The sequence below is a fragment of the Pelodiscus sinensis genome, chromosome 5 (genome assembly GCF_049634645.1).
Source record: "Pelodiscus sinensis isolate JC-2024 chromosome 5, ASM4963464v1, whole genome shotgun sequence".
Lineage (NCBI taxonomy): Eukaryota > Metazoa > Chordata > Testudines > Trionychidae > Pelodiscus > Pelodiscus sinensis.
Genome location: NC_134715.1, coordinates 118,979,414 through 119,001,601, shown reverse-complemented (window position 1 = coordinate 119,001,601; position 22,188 = coordinate 118,979,414). Strand labels below are relative to the sequence as shown.

General features: G+C 43.3%; 1 protein-coding gene across 4 annotated transcripts in view; it reads left to right on the top strand.

Annotated features, from left to right (window-relative positions):
- The window catches only part of FGFR3 (fibroblast growth factor receptor 3), an 89,705-nt gene extending 67,721 nt beyond the window's left edge, over positions 1-21,984 (top strand). The window contains exons 8-18 of one of the 4 annotated variants that reach the window (XM_075930900.1): positions 1,321-1,465; positions 4,373-4,554; positions 5,381-5,526; positions 5,631-5,752; positions 7,208-7,318; positions 8,489-8,679; positions 10,000-10,122; positions 11,219-11,289; positions 12,629-12,766; positions 18,562-18,667; positions 18,957-21,984. In XM_075930900.1, the coding sequence (XP_075787015.1) occupies positions 1,321-1,465; positions 4,373-4,554; positions 5,381-5,526; positions 5,631-5,752; positions 7,208-7,318; positions 8,489-8,679; positions 10,000-10,122; positions 11,219-11,289; positions 12,629-12,766; positions 18,562-18,667; positions 18,957-19,121 (1,500 nt within the window). In that variant the 3' untranslated portion in view covers positions 19,122-21,984. Of the gene's footprint in view, positions 1-52; positions 204-1,320; positions 1,466-4,372; positions 4,555-5,377; positions 5,527-5,630; positions 5,753-7,207; positions 7,319-8,488; positions 8,680-9,999; positions 10,123-11,218; positions 11,290-12,628; positions 12,767-18,561; positions 18,668-18,956 lie in introns of all 4 variants that reach the window. The other 3 variants (XM_075930899.1, XM_075930898.1, XM_075930897.1) reach the window with 3 other exon arrangements.
- The last annotated feature ends 204 nt before the right edge of the window (positions 21,985-22,188 follow it).

Here is a 22,188-nt window from a genome sequence, read left to right as displayed (position 1 = left end):
ATGGAGGTATTGTTTGGTTTACTGAAGTTCAGGTTTCTGTCTGTTCCTGCAGTCTTGGATCAGTAAAAACGCTGAAGCCGATGCTAACCTAAATCTGTTCAATGTGACAGAACAAGATGAAGGAGAATATCTGTGTAGAGCCAACAATTTCGTAGGCATAGCCGAAAAACCATTTTGGCTCCATATTCGCAAACCAAAACCAGGTAAACCATAGACTCTGTCCCAAGGCCCTAGCAACTGCAAGAATGAGCTTTAACATTCTAAGAAGCTAGTGATTAAAATTACTATTCATTTTATATTAAACCCTGTCAACTGATGCTGAATGGCTTTTACCTTATTTCCTTGCTAATATTTTTGAAAGAATTAAATGCCTATATATCAATTGCGATGGAAAAATTCCCACAATAAAATGACTGTCAACATTTGCTACCAGTCTTTTCTGCTCCTATTCCTTTCTTTTCCTCACGGCTGAGTGCTGATAACAGGACTGCTTGCTAATGGCCTTTGATGTTCAAACCTCTAAGAAATCAAATACATTTGAAGATTTTTGCCCATAGTATTAGTATAGTCCAAAAACAGGTTTTTTCCATTCCAATAGTTATTCATAATTAACATCAGTATTAGATCATGCTAGCGAACACATAAGTAGGGAATAATGGAGTTCAGCTGTCCTTGGTTTAACTCCATTGGGGTTTACACTCCAGAATAATTTTGCCTATGTCTTAACATTTTCAATTAATTATAAAGTGAGTGGCAAGTCAGCCAGTCTATCTCCCGGATAATGTAGGAATGCTCCCTAAAGGACACTTTCTAATGATGATCCAGAATTACATGATAGCATCAAGAGCTATATTATTAATAGATAAGCTCTTGGTGTTGAAATTGACATTAAGAATAATGTCTTCCTAATGAACATTTTTCTGTATGAAGTCACCATTTATCTGGCCAGCACTTTACCCTTTCCTCTCTACGACTCTCTTATTCTTACAAGTTCTGTTTTTCCCCCCACACTCACCCTGCTAACCTACAGTCAGTCCTATTGTGGGGGCAATTTTTCCTTTTGATGCTTTTGCTTGCATGCTTCATTAGTGGGACAGAGTAAGAGCCTGGTGAAGGGAACCTTTTGCTTTTACTATAGGATGCAAACGGGAATGAATAAATAAATGCAGAAGATGGGCCACTGGAAGGAAACACAACAAATCTTCATCTGCTTTTGAAATTTTACCTATAAATCCGTGTTGTGTCCTCAAACTTGCTGGGAATGTGGCTTATCCTCTGTTTTCCCTCTTTCTATATGTGTGTATTTTTTTCCCCCTGTAGACGGCAGGTGTTAACACAACGGATAAGGAACTAGAAATTCTGTACTTGCGAAATGTTACTTTTGAGGATGCAGGGGAATATACTTGTCTCGCTGGGAATTCTATTGGGTTTTCACATCATTCTGCTTGGCTGACGGTTCTACCAGGTATTTCTTTCTGCACTGTCCCCTTTGTTTCCTCTTGGTGATGCTTCAATTTTTAAGTTAGAAATGCCTCAGTTCTACGCATTATTACATGGAGTAATGAATTTTGATCTTTAGTCTACTTCTCCACAGAAGGAACTCTCCTCTTCAGTTGCCCATGCAGATCTCTAATCCCCATTGCACTTGCATGTTAAAAATACTGACATGCCTCATATTTCTTCCGAGGGATCCCAAAACACATTAGAGATAGTAGTGATCTAAACCTTTCAAGATCCCTTTGACTTAGGCATATAGTTTAATTTTAAGATAACTTATTAGCCTGCTTATCTAGAAATGGAAGGTCACAATGAGAGTCACTTGTAGAGATGGAGATACACAACCCAGGCACTGCTGGACTGATTTTCAGAGATATTAATACTCCAAGCCAATGCTCCCTCTATTCTTTTCCATCCGTGTGCAGAATATTTTTTTCTGTGCACGGGTACACGTGCAAATGTGCACCACCAGGAGCTAATCAGCTGGGTGGCATTGGAGTCTCTCCTGAGCAGCCACACAAGCACACAGTTTACAGGGAACACTGCATCTAGCACCAGCTAAAGGCAGTAGGAGCTATGTAGGCTCTGGAAATGGAGACCGAATTGACTCTCCTACTTAGACCATGCAACAGAGAGATCTGCACTGGCGCTAAAAGAGGCTGCACTGTCCCACATCCTAAAAACTCTCCTTGTGTTAAAGTGCATGAATTTGGGAAAGTGTGCTGATGGGTTTCAGCCCAAGCATGACTGCAGAAGCAGACCCAAATTCAGCCCTTTCTTTTTTTATGTAATACCTATTTTTAATCGTCCATTGAATGGGCAGCAAATAAATTATACTCTCTCAAATCTCTTCGTTATAAAACACATTTTGATCACCATCAGTGGTAGCCTTGGCAAAGACACATCCCCCAAAACTTTTTTTCTGAACCAGAAACTTTGGCATTTCTAAACCCTTACTTTAATTGGTGATTTTTCATATTAATTGTCTTTGTTTGGGAGCAGTGTGTCTCCTCAAAGATGGGCCTTGATGCAAATGGGATCTGCTGGTTCTTCTCTGATTCTGTTTCCGCTTCCCCCATTCCATGGATTAAAAATTGTTTCTCTTGATTTAAGTTCGGAGGTTTACATTGTTATAACAATCTGCCTGGATTGTATCATCAAATTGTTGCATTGGTTTTAAAATGTATGAACTTGTAGCATATTTTTAAAAAACCCAGCTAAAGTGGAACTTCATAGTGAACTCAAATGCAAGACACTGCAGAGATAGCAAACTGGAATGGGGGCCGAGGTTGCAGCAACCTTTAGGGAGATGCAGAATGTAGTCTGTCCATCTGTGGCGAGCCTTTCAAAGAGAGAAAAGGCCCAGATCAGAGACCTTAAAGCTATGAAGTTTGCTGCTGTGATAAAATACAGCAGAGCCATCCCAACTATATTTCATGGCAGCTATACTTCCTGCCCTTTGGGTATAGGGCCTGATCCTGTGAAGTCCCTCAATTGCTGCTGACTTCACTGGGGGTTGGCCAAGCAAGGTCAGGCCCTGTACAAAGGTTCTCTGCTCATTTTGGTCAGCTCGTTCGCAACGATTGCTGCACGACGTGTACTGGTATATGCACAGACAATAGCCACCCCCCATTTCTCGCATTGCCATGTTCCTTCAAGGACAGAGTCACCAAGAGCCTGATACATGCCCAATAAAGTTGGCAGAAAGACTCCCATTGATTTCAATAGGCCAGAGCTGGGGTGGGGCTTGCCTATGGAGGGGTGATGTTTCCTTCATTCGTTTCCTTCACTGCTGCACTTGAGTGCATCTGCTTTCAAGTCACCTGCACCCAAACTACCCTGCTCAGCATTTAGCCCAGAGTGAAGTGACTCTGTGAAAAGTCCATTGAATGGGCAGCAAATAAAACCAAATGAGCAGAGAACCGTTGTACAGGACCTGACTTTGCTTGGTATAGAGCTCTGTCAACCCCCAGGGAAGCCAGCAGCAATTGAGGGACCTCACAGGATACTCCTTCAAATTACCTGATTATAAAATACATTTTTATCCCCTCCACCACCATTGTTGGAAGCCATGGCAAACCCGCATGCTCCAGTGATTTCACTAGGAGTTCCACCAGTGATTAAAGAACTGCTGGGCATTCTCTTTTCTATTAGTGTGTGTTTGGTTTTGCTTTGACCCCTTGTAAATTCAAAAGTGCCTGAACTGAATGGAACATGCAGAGAATCAGTCTTGATTTGTGTTTTGCTTGTGGAGAGGTTGCGGGATTGAGCTCTGAGTGCATCAAACTAATTATAGCGTGTGGTCATCAAAATGATTGGCACCTGTTCAATGGACTATGGGAATTGCTTACTTTCTAGAATCCCAGAGTGGGATTTTTGCCAAAAAAAAAAAAATTAGATAATTTCCCCTCTCTTTACTTGTCCAAACAAAATGTTATGAATTATGATATAATTAAGCCAAGTTTCCCATTTATCCTCACCCAGCCTAGCCTTCCTTTGGAGACAGATGTGGTTCAGGTGAATAAACTGAAATCTTATTTTAAATGGCCACATTAATCCTTCATCTGGGGCATATCAGTCAAAATGGAGAGAAATCTAGGAAGGGCACAATCCTGCATTGTTTGCAAAAGCAAAACACCTGCATTCAGAGTTCTGGGTTGGGAGGGCTCCTAAGTTAAGTCCAACAGGATTACACATATACAAAGAGGTGTCCAGCCTAGACCTGATCTAATTCACATTGAAGTCAATGGGAAGATTCCTGTTGGTGACAGTGAGCTTAGCTCAGGCTCTACCTGAATTTCTTGCACTGCATGTGTATGTGTTGGCTGCCATCGCCCGTCCTTGCTCCTCACTTGGCTTTCTCGTTACTCTGCAGAGCTGGTGGAAGTGGATGATTCTGGCTCCGTTTACGCTGGCATCCTCAGCTATGGAACTGGCTTCGTTCTCTTCATCCTGGTGGTTGTGGTCGTGATCATCTGTAGGATGAAAATGCCCAGCAAAAAAGCCATGAGCACGCCCACTGTACAGAAAGTCTCCAAATTTCCTCTCAAGAGACAGGTAACAGAAAGTAGATACAAGATTCCTATCCCCCCTATAGCCCCACTTTCCTTTAAATTCCTTTCTACATTAGGAACCTGACCCTGCATCCTTTATTCAGTCAAAAATCCCATTCATGTGAGCAGGGCCTTCGCCTGATAAGGATCAAACTGTGTGTATCAGTTTTTCACTTATTCATTAACTTGATTTTTTTTTCTAATTGTTTGTGGCAGTTAACTCTCTTTTTAGAGGTCATGTATTCTTTGTCAAAGACCAGCAGTTCCACAGAGACCTGTGTTTTAGCTAAGACTAGTAAACAGACACTTAAATTGGCCCTTCTGGCCACATGTAACAACACTAAGGGGGGGAAAAGGACCTTCCAGATATAGTCTGCAGTCCTGCACCCCTACTCATTGTGAACGGCAGAAGTGGGAGACAGAACACATTTTTGGTCCTGTTCCCAATGATGTCACTAGCAAAACTCATTGATTTCTTTGAGTCCAGGATTGGGCCTTCTTGCCGCAAGGGACATGATGGCACATGATGGATCAATAGCTCATCCAGTCATGATCAGAGCATGGCACAGCACCGCAGCAAATGTAGGGATTACAAAGGATTGCCAATCCTGTGAATTTATTCTCTGTGGCAATCTCTCAGCTTTTACAGGCCAGGCAAGGGAAAATTAGGACTGACTGCAAACACACACTGTCTGTACAAATTTATGATAAGTCTTCAATAAATAAAGATTAGTTCAAACTGCTCTTGGCGGGTTTCTTTTTAAGCACTTCTGCATGTTTCTGCCACAGAGGCAGTTGGCAATAACATTTTATTTGCTCTATTCAAGCAGGTGTCATTGGAGTCAAATTCTTCCATGAATTCCAACACCCCGTTGGTCAGAATCACCCGGCTCTCATCCAGCGATGGGCCAATGCTAGCAAATGTCTCGGAGCTTGAATTACCTGCCGATCCCAAGTGGGAATTAGCGAGATCTCGGTCAGTCAAACCGCATCCTGAATTATACGTGTCGTTCTTCTGTCTTCGTTCCACTTGTCAGCACGGTCGCATATTAATTCATTTGTTTGTATCTGTCGCTTCAGCCTGACTCTGGGGAAACCGCTGGGTGAAGGTTGTTTTGGTCAAGTGGTGATGGCAGAAGCGATTGGGATCGATAAGGACAAGCCTAACAAGGCCATCACTGTAGCTGTCAAGATGTTAAAAGGTACAGAGAACAGCACCATGAAGGAATGGCAGGAAGGTGGGGCTGTTAGAGAGGCATTTGCCCTTGGCATTTATCATGATTTGGGGGGGGGTGTTTTTCTAAAAATATAGTCTATAAGAAGGGCAAACTGAAAGCCAAATCCCCCCTCCAATTCTGTAACTAGTACTTGTTTACACAGGACAGTTTAGATGCAATAACGCCTTCTGTCAACAGAACTCTGTTGACAAAAGGCGTTATTCCTCGTAGAATGAGGTTTACTGACATTGACAAAACTGCCGAGTTCTGTCGATGTTATGTCGACAGAACTTGGCAGTAGTGTAGACACAGGTATAGTTTTGTTGACAAAAGTCCACTTTTGTTGACAAAACCCTGTAGTCTAAACACACCCTCACAGTGGTATGTGTATAAAATCCTTTTAGAATTGTGAAACGTTTGGAGATGGTTCATGTACTTGGGTGATCAGGGTCATATAAGCACTTTAGAAGATCTTCATATCAAATTCCAGCCCTGGCCAAGAACCTTAGTAGTTTAAGAAGAGGCAAAACAATGGGGTTGGTTGGGTTCCTCCACATTCTCCTCTATTTTCCCTGCCTAAAGCACAGAAAGTTACAGAACCTGCTGTAACTTGACCAGCATTCTCTTTTATGCTGCAGAAAATCCCCGGAGGGGAGTGGCATGGTTATGTCACAGCAAGAAGTGCTGCCATTCTGCACAATATCACTGCTAGCACCAGTTGAAACTTTTTTCAAATTAAAAATGTTTATTCCATAGGAAAACAGGGGGTCCTCATTCGTCAATGTTGATGAAACTTTTTTGGAGAGAAAATTTCCAACATTGTCAAACTGAAATATTTTGCTGTTTTGTGTTCTGAGTTTGGAAGCTGAAAAATTTTGGTTTTCCAATTTATCCTGGGAGCTTTCCCCCCTCTTTTTTAGAAGTTTTTCTAACTGAAGAAAGTTGAAAACAGTAAAAGGTATGAAAAGTGGTTCACCCATTTAATCACTTCTTTTACCTCTTCCTGATTCTTTTCCAGTATGAAAAAATGGGGAAGTTTGTTTGTGCATGTGTAAAAAGACAGGTGAGAATGCAGGTGAAGCTCCAAAAATCCTAAAATTGAAATTGACAACCAATTCTTTTTCAGTTTCTAAGCATCAAAATAAAACACCCGGTGTTTTATTTTCACATCAGAATTTTTAAGAACTTTTGTTTGGCAACAAGTTTTAATCTTTCAAGGTTTCATCCCAGTTTGGGGCAAAAGCAAATATTAACATTTCCCACGGGATGAAAATTTCTTTTCCTGACCAGCTCTCATAAATGCCCAGATGGCCAGTCACCATTCACTCAGTGTATAACATATTGTATAGTATTATTGCGCTCCAGCTATGGTTTTACTTTTAGACTATAAGAAATGGCTAGTCCCTTCCTCACTGTTTCTTGTTTTTCGGTCTTTGCCAGATGATGCTACTGACAAGGATCTTTCTGACCTGGTGTCCGAAATGGAAATGATGAAAATGATTGGGAAACACAAAAATATCATTAACCTCCTAGGTGCCTGCACACAGGATGGTATGTTTCAAAGAAAGATATATACTACCATCACACTTCATGATTTCAGTAGTAAACGGTCCCATTTTGCTCTATGGTGCACATTAGGTCAGCCTTATGTACACTATATCTCTATTGCAGTTTCCTGGCCCAGGAAGCACAAGGATTTTCCCCTTGTAATGTAATATTGTTCTCCTGGAGCCCTCTTGTTCAAGCTGTGTAAAGGCAGGAGGATTTACTCTTTCCTTGTGCATCTGAATTGACCACAAGAGTAATTGCATGCACAGTCATAACCAGGGACAATAATGCAATCTACTCACCCGTGGCGAGTAGATTGCAACCCGGAAGATCCGGGTTCGGGCAATCTGTGCATGCGCAGATCACCGAACAGGCACGGCTGGCGAGCAGGGCTTGCCACGGTTCGGCGAGCTCTGGTCATAACTAACTATCCTTTGTTCGGTGAGAAGTTGGGTGATTTTTATATATTGGAGCAAATATCTGGTGTTAGTACAACATTGACAGGCGAAACAAAACCAGGGACTTCTGGAGCTGAGTGTATGAGCCTCTACAGCCTGGGATATAAGTCAGCTGGTTCTCAGCTAAGGCTGTAGAGCAAACTCATTCTCTCTCTTTGTAAGTGGTCTACGTGCCACTATATGGGCAATGAACTACGCCCCGCAGATGTGTGGGTTATATTAGGGAGATATCTATTTGTTATCAATACTGTTCTTTATTCAAATGTCTTTCCTTGTTGTCCTTCTCATTGGGGAGATGGCGGGCGGCGGGGGAGGGGGGGTAGAGGTGGGTAGTACCGCTGGAGGCAGAGAGGCTGGTGGTTTGACTGTTATTTATTACTTACTCACTGAATGCTGAAAATATGCTGGGCAAGGCTTGGCCTTGTGGTTAGAATATTGGCATTGAGTCCCCACTCTGTGGGTTTAGGCAAGTCACATAATACCCTCAATGTCTAAGCCTCCCCAGTCATCAAACAGAAAGGGTAATGCTCACCCCCGGGGGCCGTTAGGCTTCGGTTAATTTTGTGAATGGCTCTGAAAAGACGTGTCTGTGAAAGGCTGCTTGGCCCATGGGTTAGGGAACCTAACTGGAAGTCAAGAGGCCTAAGTGCCGTTCCTATCTAACTTTCTTCGATGCTTTGGTGGCCCTCAATACCATGCTATTTTTTGTTGGCAGGCCCACTCTACGTTCTGGTAGAATATGCGTCAAAAGGGAACTTGCGGGAATATCTCAGGGCTCGTCGGCCACCTGGCATGGACTATTCCTTCGACACTTGCAAGCTTCCAGAAGAGCAGTTAACATTTAAAGATTTAGTCTCGTGTGCCTATCAGGTGGCCCGTGGCATGGAGTATTTAGCATCTCAGAAAGTGAGTTGAGAGACTTGGAGTTTGTTATTATTTATCACATACGTACACATGTGTGTAGTGCCACAGATGCGGAAAGTGCATTGTGAGCAAATCAATGAGTGAGTGCTGCCCATATGAGCCTAAAAGTACAAGAGGTATTTTTTCCAATAAGAAATGCACTTCTACTTGCAAAGAAGCAAGTCCATTTGCATATTAGTACATCCATTTATGAGCAACTTAGTGGGGTAATCAGCTTAGCTATAATCAAAAATCCACCAGTAAGAATGTGAACATTGTGGCAATATCTGGGCACTGCAGAGACCTCAGTTGTGTGTTTTCAGTGAGCAGATACAAATGAGAAACATCTAAATGCAGAAGTCATTGACTTTCAGATATCCAATTCTCAGTCAGTCAAAGCTGCTATCGAAGGGTGGCCATGGTTTTAGAGCTGTACACTGCCTCTTGGTAGTGTCCATGTGACAGCAAAATTGAAGGTCAGTTTGAGAGAGAATCTCATCTCTGATAATAGTGACAAAAGTGGCCCCTTTTCAGGAATGCTAAAAGTGGAGAGCATTGAGGCCGGGGAAGAGACCCACCGTGTGCAAGTGTTTTTTACAAGTTACCAGTTGAACTCCTCTATTGTTAACCCAGTGAAGGATTTGGCCCAATGGTAACAAGATTTTCCAGAGAAATCTATCCACGAGCTCCTAAAGACATGAAAAACAGAGAGATGCGTTAGATCTGGTGCTACTCTCACACTTGCTACTCCTGATTCACACAGATGTAAGCAATTGGAGAATCAAGCCTTTTAATTCATCAGGTCTTGCATCCCCCTCCTAATGCAGAAGGTACCCCTCCTCCCCATTTTACAAATGGGTGAACAAAGATGTTATTTTACACAGTGAGTCAGTCTGTAGAGCAGGGAAACAAAATCTTGGTGTCTTGATTCCCACTGTCCTATAGTAAACCATTAGCCCATGCTCTGCTCCCTTCAGGAAAAACAGTGCTGGCAGCTTGATATACAGCAGTGGGATCTAGAGGTCTCCTGTGGAGAAGGGGACTCTCCAGGCCAGATGTCCCATCCTGAGAGAGCAGAAGCAGCAGCACTGCTGTCTGGAGAGAGAGAGAGAGAGAGAGAGAAGGAGAGGGAGAAGGAGCGGGGGAGGGGTGTTGCTAAGAGGTGGTTTCTCTGAGACTGCATGTGGCACACTGACACGCAGGGTGAAGAAATTAAATAGTGCAGCTTTATTGGCTTTGGAGTAAATGCAACAGCACCTCGTAAACCACGCATCATAAGCAGTTTAATGAGACCATATTCATTTCTTTGCTCACCTTTCTCAGTGCATTCATCGAGACTTGGCAGCCAGGAACGTGTTAGTCACTGAAGACAATGTGATGAAAATTGCTGATTTTGGCCTTGCCAGAGATGTTCACAACATCGACTATTACAAGAAAACAACCAACGTGAGTATGTTGCTGCCAAGTGCATGGGAGTTCCTGGTGGGGGAAGGAGTCAGTAGCAAATGCCCGTGGACCACACCTTATTTTTGAACAAATTACTTCATTGAGCAAAAGAGTTTGGCCCTGTTCCAGAAGTTAATAGCAGAGAGGCAGGCCCAGTGCACCCAACAGGGAGTCCTGTTGAAATCAGTTCAGTCCGTTGTGCACTGCCAGTTGCAGGATTGGTGCCTTCATGGCATTTGATTATACAGATATTTCTAGAAGCAGTTGGATCTGTGACTCTAAGGTGCAGTCTTACATGCCATGAGCTTTGAAGTGAAACTCACTCTATACTGAAGGAGAAACCAAGCCACTCTGGTTATTCACTGCAGCTGTGGTCATATTGACCCTGAACTTTCCTATACCCCTCACTCCAAGGGGCATAACTTGTTCTATCACTATCAGATACAAATTAGCCAAAGGCTGGAAGCTCTAGGAGTTGTTTGCATACAGGAATGAATTCTGCTGCAGTTTATTTTTCCTCAGGCATCACTTTCATATGACCCTTGTTCTGGGTCTCTGGCATGCATTGCTTCTCCCGTTGAGCTCCTGGCAGGGTGAGAAGCCCTGTTGAAATTAAAAACACCTTATTTGATTTCAGTGGGACCATAGGGAAGCCATTGGATGAACTCACACTGTGCATTTTCCCTCTGCTTCTTACTAAGCAGCATTTTTGCACTAAGTTGAATAGTCTCTGCAAGCCAGTGAGACTTGGTGCCGATCCGACTCTATTTTGAAAAAATCCAGCCCCATAGTTGCCTTTTGCATATGATGGAGACTGGGTTTTTTTAGATGCTTCGATACATTAAACCTGCCTTGGCAGTGAAATGCAGCATGCAAGAGGGAGGGTGTTTATAACACAGCTACTCAGTGAAGAGTGGGGATCAAATGTTATAATCTGTTTACATGTGGCCACTACAGTCTTGCACTGTGATCAGGGAAGCAGATGTGGTTGCTAATGAAAATGTTTCAAACTGGATTAGAATAGAAGATTCAGATGGTGCCCTTGTGGCTGAGTGAATATGCTGATGGAACATTCCCTTTGTCTTCCTAATTACAGGGTCGGCTGCCTGTGAAATGGATGGCTCCAGAAGCATTGTTTGACCGGGTCTATACTCACCAGAGCGATGTGTAAGCATTACCCGCTTTTTAAAAAATTTAAAATAAAAGCAAAACAAAATACCAGAGGCTTTAAAGACAAATGCACTGATAAGCACAAATGGGGACTCTGAACTTTGAGCCTAGTGCTGGTGAAGACTGATAGCAAAAAACAAATCTGTGCTCGGCAGAAAGCTTTGTAATTAACTTTGAAATACAGTTCTGTACGTGCAACGTTGCCCTGCCCTCAGATAGCAGTTTTCATCCAGAGAGCTCTACGATCTTGCGCTTAGCTTTCTAGCACCTGCATAATAAGCATAGGCAAGTGTTTCATACCCAGAGTGTAGATGAGTAGACTGAATCGCAGAAAGGCTGTAGTCTTTGCTCAAGCAGAATTATTATTGACTTTGAATCGGATGGTCACATTTAATTATAGGAGGAAGCTCAGGGCCTACTTGCCTTGCTCCGAATTACTGAAGCTGGTCAGAGAAGAATTCATTAAATACAGGATCTGATCAGTTTTGGTTTTGGGGGGTCAACTAATGTATTGTACAATCCATGTTTGCTTTAACCTAGCTAGCTTTAGTGACTGTATGCTATAAGAAAATGGTATAACCATTTCAGATCACCGCTGAACTCAGTGCTCTCCACTTTCACTTACATAAAAGCAGAAATCACCCAGCTAAGCATGATGGCTACTTTATTTTGTAATAAAGGGCTCCCTGAGTCAGTTTAGCAGAAAGTTGATGGAACTGCCAAAATCATCGTTTCAGTACTTAGCTAACGCAAAATTGGGCACAAAAGTTTACCTAAGCTGGAGAAAGGAGAGAATCTCTATTTTAAAATAAGAAAATGAAGGAGTCAAATGTTATTTTGAAAGAGAGGACTTTTAAATGTAGCACAGCTGCAGTGTGACAGCATGTAACATTAGTCCTCTGCTGATTTTTGTAGGGGGTGTTTCTTGCAGTCCAGCCAGTGAAATGGGGGTTGTAACAAGCAAGTTTTGGTATCAGTTTGCACTGCGGCCTGTGGTTCCTAGCCTGCAACTCAGTGAAGCTGTGCATGAATAATTTGATTTGTTCCATTCAGTGGAGCTGGTGGAAGACCTAACAAAGAGTATGGGGTAATAAATGGGCTGTCACCTATCTGATTAAATGCTCATTTCAGTTTCAGACATGGTGCCTGGGATTTCTTTGCTATTGAGTTGGATCAGCAGAGATCTCCAAGTAACTAGTAAAAATGGCCTAGGCAATTAGTCATGCTATTGATGGCTGTGTTAGCTATGCATGGCTGCACTGAAATAAAGTAAAAATGAACAAAAAAAACAAAAAAAACCTTTATTGAATTTTAAACACCTTTCTTTGGTTCCCAGCTGGTCTTTTGGAGTGCTGCTATGGGAGATCTTTACTTTGGGTGGGTCTCCATATCCGGGAATTCCAGTCGAGGAACTCTTCAAACTCTTGAAAGAAGGTCATCGGATGGACAAGCCAGCAAACTGCACTCATGACCTGTAAGTGCATGCATGGGAGAGAGTAGTGTAATCACTTCCCTTCTAGAAACTTTGCCAGGTGCATTAGTTTATTTTCCTTCTTAATTCAGTTTCTCCAGTCCTTTTCCAGTGTGTGTGTAGATATCACTGCCTATTCCTTTGTCTGACCCCCGCTTACTTACTGTTTAAGCTCGCCCTGCTGTGTGATTGTTCGTCTGGCTCCAGATAGACTTATCAAGCCTGATACTTTTAGACTCAATATGTCAGTGACGGACAAAATGTGCAACTGTGCTTGCTATGCCTGATTGTTTCGTGTCAACTCAAAGCCCACATCAGCTATGGATTTGCCTCGTGCTTATGCCTGAACTTCCCAGGAAGCAATTGCATAGGAGCCTATGGGTTGAGGGAGGTGTGGAAATAGTCCTGCTTAGCACCCCCTCCTCTCCTTTGGGCTAGCACACCGCCTCTTGGTGACTTACCTTTTGAACACAGCTTTTCCTGCCTGATTGCTGCGCTACCCCAGAAACAAGTGTTTGTTTCACAGGACCCCTGTAATAAGGATCTGTGACAGATTGTTTTATAGAGTTTCTTTCTGTTCAACATACAGTTGCTCATATATGTAGAATGGGCCAAATTCTGTCTTTTTTGGTACAGGTAAGTGAAGTGCAAGTCAGGAGAGGACTTAGCCCACTCAGATGACAGAGACAAATAGTAACAGGGACATAAGCTCTTCTGTCCAGTCATGGCACAGTAGTCACTGTCAATGTTCCCTTAATTTTTTCCATCCATGTGCAGAATAAATGTTAAGTTCATCAAGGCATGTGTGTCTGTGCACTCCCAATAGGATCACATGCTGCCAGTTGTGGGTGCTGTGCTAATCAAATGGGTGGTATTTGAATCTCTGCTGAGTAGCTGCCTGAACTCAGCTTACAGGGAACACTGGTCACTATGAAAATGAAAAACACTTTCTCTAGCCTGAGGCTGGTTCTGAGTCTCAAAGTGGCATCGTTACATTTAGTTTATTTCAGCTTCAGTAACACCCTAAACGAATGTGAGTTAAGTAACATTTAATTGCCTGTGTCTGATTCCAATCCCTACACTGGGACTGAGGCAGGACAAATCACTATTCAGTGAGTCTTGTGATATCAGCACTCCATTTTAAGCCTATTGACTCGCCGTTCCCTGCTGTTGTCTTTTAACTCTTCCCCGGTCCAGTTGGCTTTGCCTGCTCCACGTTGTGGACAAACTGGGCCTGCAGTGTTTTGGATATAAAAGCAGACCAATCTGTAAGAAATTGGTACGTCCTCTTGTTTCGCAAGGTCTGTATCTCTCAGGGGAAATGCCTGTAAATATCATTGGTTACTGCTCTGGACAGGGCACTCGACTCTAAGGCCTGATGAGCGTCCTTTTGCTCTCACTTGTCCTCAGGAAAGTGACAGGGAGGAGCCAGACCCTTACAATTGTGTATCATGCAAACCAGATTTCCAGCGAGGACATGAAGGGCTTCTATTTGGATAATCCAATAGCTTCCTCTTCAAATGATTACGTTTATGGCCAGTGCTGTGAGTTGCAGGCTCCCCACCTTGTGAAGGGAGAGTGCATGTCTGTCAAAGAAATCAAAGTGTCAATTTCCTCTCTTTCCTTTTGGGGCCTCCAGTCTGGTTCTGCTGCCAAGACCATGAATGCCGAGGCTACGTAAAGCTCCAAGCCATTGGCAGCCTTAGGCCTGTGCTCCCAGTTGGAGTTGCCAAGGACCGTGTGAGAGACAGCTACTGTAATAAAGCTGCTGCTAGGCCCAGCTGTGTCTCAGTACTCTGTACCCTGAGCTTCCTTCATCTCTACACCCAGCTTCCATACCTGTCCCTCTTGGGCTCTTCTTGCGGGCACTGTGCTGGAGAGATTTCCCTAGGGGATCCCCTTTTTTCTTTTTCAGATGATGTCCCCATGGGTGCTCCACGTCAGGTGTGGCAACATCCCGGAGCCTCAGTGCAGAGTCTTTTGCTAGCAGTGTCTGTGAACCATGCATGCGCGAGGGGAGCGCACGCTGTCCCTTGATTGTCACCTCACACATGCAGCTTGCCCTCTCCCCTCAGTTCCTCTTCTCCCATCCTCAGTCTCAGACAGAGTTCTTCAGTCTCTTCACTTCTCCTCAGAGGGAGTGGAAAGCCTCTCCCGTTTCCCTCCTTCAGGGCCCTTTCCCCTTTCTATCATCATCTGGATTCATCTTTAAAAGAAAAAAACAAACAAACCTTTCTCTGTCAGTTTCACGACTGGCTTTTTTAAGCAGCTGCTGCCGGGCGGCCACTAAAAACCGCAGCTCCCTTCAATCTGCCTAGTCCTCTCTCTCACTTCCAAAAAAAAAAAAAGAGAGAGAGAAGAGAGGCTGAGAAGATGAAAAAGGCAGAAATCAACTGAGAGCAACAGTGCAAGTGTTAACGGCCACAACAGTCAGAGGCAATCCTGACAGAACGCTGGCCGACAGCTGCTCAGAGACCGCAATGCCAGGCTCCTCCAGTTTTAAAAATGTCGAGTTTGTCCGGACTCTATGCCCATGTCAGACAGGCATGCAGAATGTATCTGCTGTCCAGGGGAGACTCATGTCCCCCAAAAATGTGATCTGTGCCATTCCCTCACTGCCAGAGCCTAGAAAGTCAGGGAGCTTCACCGCCGCATGCTGCTCCTAGACAAGGCAATGCAGCCGGAGGGTTCCCAGGGAAGCATATATCGGGAGAGGAAAGGGCTGCCTCACCAGTCAGAGAGGCATGGGCAAAAAGGGGTTGATCCCCGGTGAGATTCTTGCCCTCAAAGCCCTCCCCCTGAGAAGCAGGAGCAGAAAAGCAGCACAAGCCCTGTACCGGGGAATCCAACAACAGCACAGACGCCGCGATCGTGAAGGCAGGCTCAGCCTCAGTGCCGGCAGAATCAATGGACACGGCAGTGAGGGGAACCGTGCACAGCCCACGTGCAGGGAACTGGCACTGGGAGCAAGCTCTTCCTCCTCCCGTTCAATGCTACCACCCAGAGATACTCAAGAGCAGCCGCATCCAGATACAGCTGCCAGTGAGAACCCACAGCTGTCACCTGTTCAGCCTGGAAGAGCTTCCCCCCGCAGCCATCTCCAGCGTTTGCCTCAAGCTATCCACGATCTCCAGCATTATCGGAGAGGGACCACATCAGATGGGGAGTGCATTGCAGTGTCTCTTCATCACAGCACTCTTCCCCCACTGAGGCTCATCACCACCTTACTCCCCCTGGTATCCAGAGTATCTGTACCTTCCACCCTACTACCCACCTCACTGGGTGCCATGGGATTACTGGGGGACACAGAGGAGACACCGGGCATCGTCTTCGGCCTCAGGGAGGCTCCCTCCACCATCTCCAACTCAAAAACAGCGCCGCCCGCTACAGATTCAGACGAGGAGGAGGGTCAATTTTCTGATGACCAGGAGGACCTACAGAACACTTCTTCCCATATCAATGATACATCATATTCATAGGATGCTGTCATAGCAGACGAGTCTCAGCCATCAGATAACATAAAACAATTTCACGAGCTGTTTAAGAGAGTGGCAGCTACACAGGCCGTCCATCTCCAAGAAGTAGGGGAGAAACAACAAGAACATACGCCCTGCTTCACAATCCAGAATTGCACTCCCGATTGATGAAGCAATAATCGAGGTCTCTGACGAACTCTGGAAAACTCCTGCCTCAATCCAACCAACCTCTAATAAATCAAATAGGAAGTACTTTGTTCCACAGAAAGACCTGGATTTTCTATTTTCACATACACAGCCCAGCTCTCATTGGAGATGCGGCTAATCAGCGAGTGAAAGCACCACATGCTAAAGCAGCGGCTACTGACAACGACCACAAGAAGCTGGACCTCTTTGGGGAAAAAGGTCTATTCCTCAGTACATACACCACGCCTTCCCACCCATCCCTCTAATATCCAGAGTGGCTATTAGATCAGGATGGACAGAGCACTGGTCATACTAATAGCACTGTCTTGGGCAAGATAAGACCTGGTTCTCGCTCCTCGTGTGATGTCTGTAGCTGAACCGTACCCTCTGCCCTTCAGGCATGACATCCTATCCCAGGACATGAGCAGATTGCTTCACCCCAACCTCACACACTCCTGCCTACACACATGGATCCTTTCTGGTTCCATGGAACAGAAGCCCTATGTTCAGACCCCATAAAGGAAGTCCTCCTACAGAGCAGAAGACCATCAACCAGGGCTATCTAACTCCAAAAGTGGAAAAGATTCTCCACTTGGTGTCACCTGGCCCACACAGATACTCAGGTGGCACTTCACCAGATTCTCAAATACTTACATCATCTTAAAATTGGGGGTCTATCAAACTCCTCTGTCAGGGTACACTTGGCAGTGATATCAGCTCTACATGAGATCATAGATGGCTCATCTGTATTCGCACATCTCACTATGAGGTGATTTCTGAAAGGTTTCCAAAAATCTATACCTTCCCGTCAAGACACCCCCACCTACACGGGATCTAAATCTTGTCCTGGACACACTCATGAGGCCTCCATTTGAACCCTTGGCCACTTGCCCACTACAATTCCTACTGATGAAGGTGCTGTTCCGTACAGCTATCACCTTGGCAAGATAGGAGCCCTCATGGCAGACCCACCCTATACAATCTTTCCTAAGGAAAAGGTAACGTTACTCCCTCACCCCACCTTTTTACCCAAGGTGTGCATAGCTTTTCATATTAATGAGCCAATAGTGCTACCAACATTCTTTCCCAAGCCTCATGCATATCCAAAGGAAGCCATGCTTCACACACTTGACATACAAAGAGCTCTGGCCTTTTATATAGATAGGACTCAGGCATTCCGCAGATCTTCCCGGTTGTTCATTTCCATCGCACCGCAATCCAAAGGCCTCCCTATTACAACGCAACACATTTCCAAGTGGGTGTCGTCATGCATAATGCATTGCCACACACTCAGCAACAAGCCCTTTGCCCTCTCCACCAAGGGCACACACAGCCCGTGTAACAGCCACTTCCACAACCTTTCTCACCAATGTACCACTCAAAGACATTTACAGAGCAGCCACTTGGTCGTCAAAGCACACCTTCGCTAAGCACTATGCTATTATGCCACAACTGGCTGCCGACCAGCACTGGCAACTGCAATACCATCTACAACCTCTAAGCAGTGACTCCGATTCCCACCAGCCTGTGGGATACTGCTTGCCAGTCACCTGACGTGGAGCACCCACGGGGACATCATCTGAAGAAGAAAAAGGGAGTTACTCACCTTGTAATGACTATTCTTCGAGGTGTCCCCTCCCCCCCCCCGTGGGTGCTCCACGATCCTCCCTCCCTCCCCTCTACTCGGAGTCACTCACTGCTCCAGTGGAGAAGAAGAACTGAGGGGAGAGGGTGAGCTGGGCACGTGAGGTGACAGTCAAGGAACAGCACGCGCTCCCCCTCGCGCATGCACAGCTCAGACACTGCTAGGAAAAGACTCCACACTGAAGCTCCAGGACGTCACCACACCTGACGTGGAGCACCCACGGGGGGAGACACCTCGAAGAACAGTCATTACGAGCTGAGTAACTCCCTTTTACTGCTGCAGGCATTCTAGCTGGGTTGTTGTATGCCCTGTCGTAGGGCATGGGTTTCAGTACAGCAGGAGCTGTGTCTCTCACTTTGCTTAGGTCAGTGCAAAGGAATGGGGGCTGTCCTGCCCCGCCAGCTTGGGCTGGACCCTGGCATGTGTGCATATGTGCTCTGCCTGCCATTACCAAATCACAGTAAAGATCTCTTGCCTTTTGTTCTCCTCAGGTATATGATCATGAGGGAGTGCTGGCATGCAGTCCCATCACAACGGCCAACCTTTAAGCAGCTAGTGGAAGACCTGGATAGGGTACTTACTGTAACATCAACTGACGTAAGTGTTTCTCTCTGGCTAAAGATCAGTCCTGAGTAGAGATGGGCCTGAACCAGAACCCAAAAGTTGATCTTTCTAGAGCGCTGGAGGGCGGCTTAAAGCCAGACCTGGCCCATACTTTTATAATGAATTAAGGCAAAATCCCAGATCCTAAAATTTGAGGGGTGTTCAAAACCAGCTCTGACAGTGCAGTTCTAATCCTAATACTTGTGCTAATGGTAAAGCATTGCAGCATCATTAGTGTTCTCTTCTCCCCCACCATATAACAAAGTGACTTTTCTCCTTGCAGGAGTACCTTGACCTCTCAGTGCCATTCGAGCAGTATTCCCCTGCCTGCCAGGACACTCACAGCACCTGCTCTTCTGGAGACGACTCAGTGTTTGCCCACGACCTTCTGCCAGATGAGCCATGTCTTCCCAAACACCAGCAGTATAATGGTGTCATCAAGACATGATGGCTCCAAACCCACAGACGGACCCTGGGGGGGGGGAAAAACTCATGAATGTAGGCTTGGGAGACACCAAGGACAAACCATAGTGAAGGATCTTGAATGAAACTGCTTGGTAATTCAGGAAGTTTTTTATTGTTGAGCCGCAGAAGGGTTATGGGGATTGGGGTTATTTTTTTCCTATTTTGCTGTATAAGAAGTCAAAAAGCACTGTTTGGCCTGAAGGAACTAATCTCTTGCCAAGATTTTTTTTTCCAAACAAAAAAAAAATGTTAAATCTAGAGGTGCTGACCTCTGGACCTCCGGTAATGTATTATCGGGTGCCAGAGTTGCCATTCTGTGCCTGCAATACCAAGAGGAAAAAAATCTTTCTGGGGGAGAAGTATAAAGAATGTAGAAATTCTTTGCTTATGCAATCTGTACATGAACCTTTTTGGTGAAGCTGAAAAGCCACATTGCCTGCAGGGATTAATATATTTATATAAATAGCTATATTTTTGTTGGTTGGGGGATTTTTTCTATAGTTGCACGATCATTACCCAGCTACTTACAATTTTTTTTAAAGATTCCTTTTTTTTTTTTGTTTTTTTGTTTTTTTGACTAGTCAAAGTCTCAAAGGAATTATTGGTTTGGTGGCAAACAGAGATCATTACCCACTCTTGAATTTGGGCTGGGAGTGACTGGTATATACAGAGGAGTTGTAACATTCCAAGCAGAAGGGCAATGCAAGAAGTCATTGTAACCTATTCATTTTTGGGTTCATAAGGAGTAAAGCATCAACATGGCTGCTATAGAGGTGCCACATGCCTCTAGCGAATCGCAGAATTAGTTTCTGGTCTTGCAACCTCTTACACATGAGAACACTCTTCATCCAGAGCCCCACTGTCTTGTGGGGAGTGAGGGCGGCGCTTCTTGTGGATGAAGTGTTTTAGTCAGTGTGCTGTAGGATCAGGCCCTAAGAATGTAAAAATCACACTCTTGAGATGGAGATTTGAGTCCAAGAGAAGCAGCTATTCAGTACTTTTTTCCTTTAAAAGCTAGCAAGTTGTCTTTATTAACCCACAGTGACTTGGAGAGTGAAATTACGGGTACCTGTAGGCAAGAGTCTTTAACTTATATCAAAAAGGTTTATTCCAGAGAATTGTGTACATATCTATAAATATATACTGTATATATATATAAAAAAGAATGTATAATACTAATGCAACATAAAGCAGTATGAGAGGGGAAACCTCTCAAAAAAAGAGCATTGCAATCTAGGATATTCTGATCTGGGCAAAAGATTTTGTGTTTTATCTTCACAGTTTTGTTTTAAAAATTGTATCTTAACATGTATATTTGTAAATTTATTTATAGACATTAACATATCTGTTCATTGGTTGAAATAGCATAGCATTACTGTAAACTTTAAAATTTACTGAGTTTAAGGTTTTTTTTAACTTATTAAATATGGAGAAAAATATATTAATCAAGTTTTCTTTTATGTTTATGGAAATATTGAGAGAATGTATAGATGTACAGTATTTTAACAAATTTACATTTAATGTTATAAATATATATTCATTTTTTAAAAATTAGTTTATCCTGGATTGCAGTGAGCAAAGGTAAGTTTATTTTGCAATACATCATCAGTGGTTAAATCCAAATAAATAATAGAGTTTCAAATCATTTTTACGTATTTGAAAAACTAAGGCCAAGAATTCTTCCATCAGTTTAACCACTGTTCATTAAGAAGGTGTGGGTGTTTATTTTTCTATTTTTAAATGAAGGTATTATTTGTGGTTGATCTTAAAAACAAGTTATGCAGCAAAGTTAAGTGTTGACTTTGAATGATGCACGTTATTTATTTTTTTTCCTCCTTGCCGGTATCATTGCATTTTTGGATTTAAGAAATAACACACTGGCAAAACAGCAAGAAAAACTGCATTCTTTATAGGGGAATTACAAGGATTGTATATCACTTAAGTCTACGCATGTTAAAAATGCCAATAATGCCTAATTTGCTAGACTTAACTTTGTATGGTATTTATGGGCCTCTGTGCCAAATTACTGTTTAAAAGCACACTAAATAAACAGGGGAACTTTAGTATGGACCAGAAAGGCAAAGGGAGGTATTTTTATGAGAAGATTTTAACTCTTACTACCACAAAGAGGCAAATATAATTACATATTGGGTTGTTTGGTTTATTTTTCCCTGTGCATCTCACGTTAGTATTATTTTTTTAGTACCACAAATATCTTCTCATAAAAGGAATAATTATAGTTTGAGGTTATGTCATTTGAAGTTCTTGACAAAGTAGATTTCTATAGATTTGGGAGTTTTTTAAATTAAAGAAATTTTGGTATTTTCTTACAAATGTCTGCTAAATTGTACATTCCAAGTACCTAAATCATTAGGTTTCCCATAAAAATGTACACATTTGTGCATGATTTCAAATGTTATTAGATATTATAAATATATATATAATTTATTGAGGTTTTTACAAGATGTATCTGTAGACTTGATGACTTTAACATTTCTTATACAATGCTTATATAGTTTTATAGCTGGGACTGTTATCTTTTAAAGCTTTTTTTTAAAAAAAATTAAAATTCCAATTTTGTTACATTTTGTACTGTTGTTACAATCCACAGATTTGCATAGTGTGAATTTGGGGAGGGGCGTGAGCAACTCTATTCAGTTTACTATTGTATTTCTTTTCCTCACAATCGCAACTGTCAAAGGTATTAAATGAACACACAGTAAACCAATTCTGCTTTTATTAACATGGGAAAGAAAGGTACTTTTACACAAAAATACAAATAAGTTGTTGAATCTGTTTTTTCCAGTTTTAATGGGCCTGTTAAACAATAAAGCCTCTGTTTTCAAGTGTGTCTTTAGTGATTGCCTTGGTAAAGAGATATATCATGGAGTTGCATTGTGATATGTATTTATAGGCCTAATCTCCACCCAGATTTTGTCACAGTTAGAGAAGCAATTTTTACCAATAGAGATTACTCTACTGCAGTGTCTCTCAAACTGTGCTCTATGGAAGATCCCTTATTCCTGATTTTAAGAGGAAGGGATCTTCTG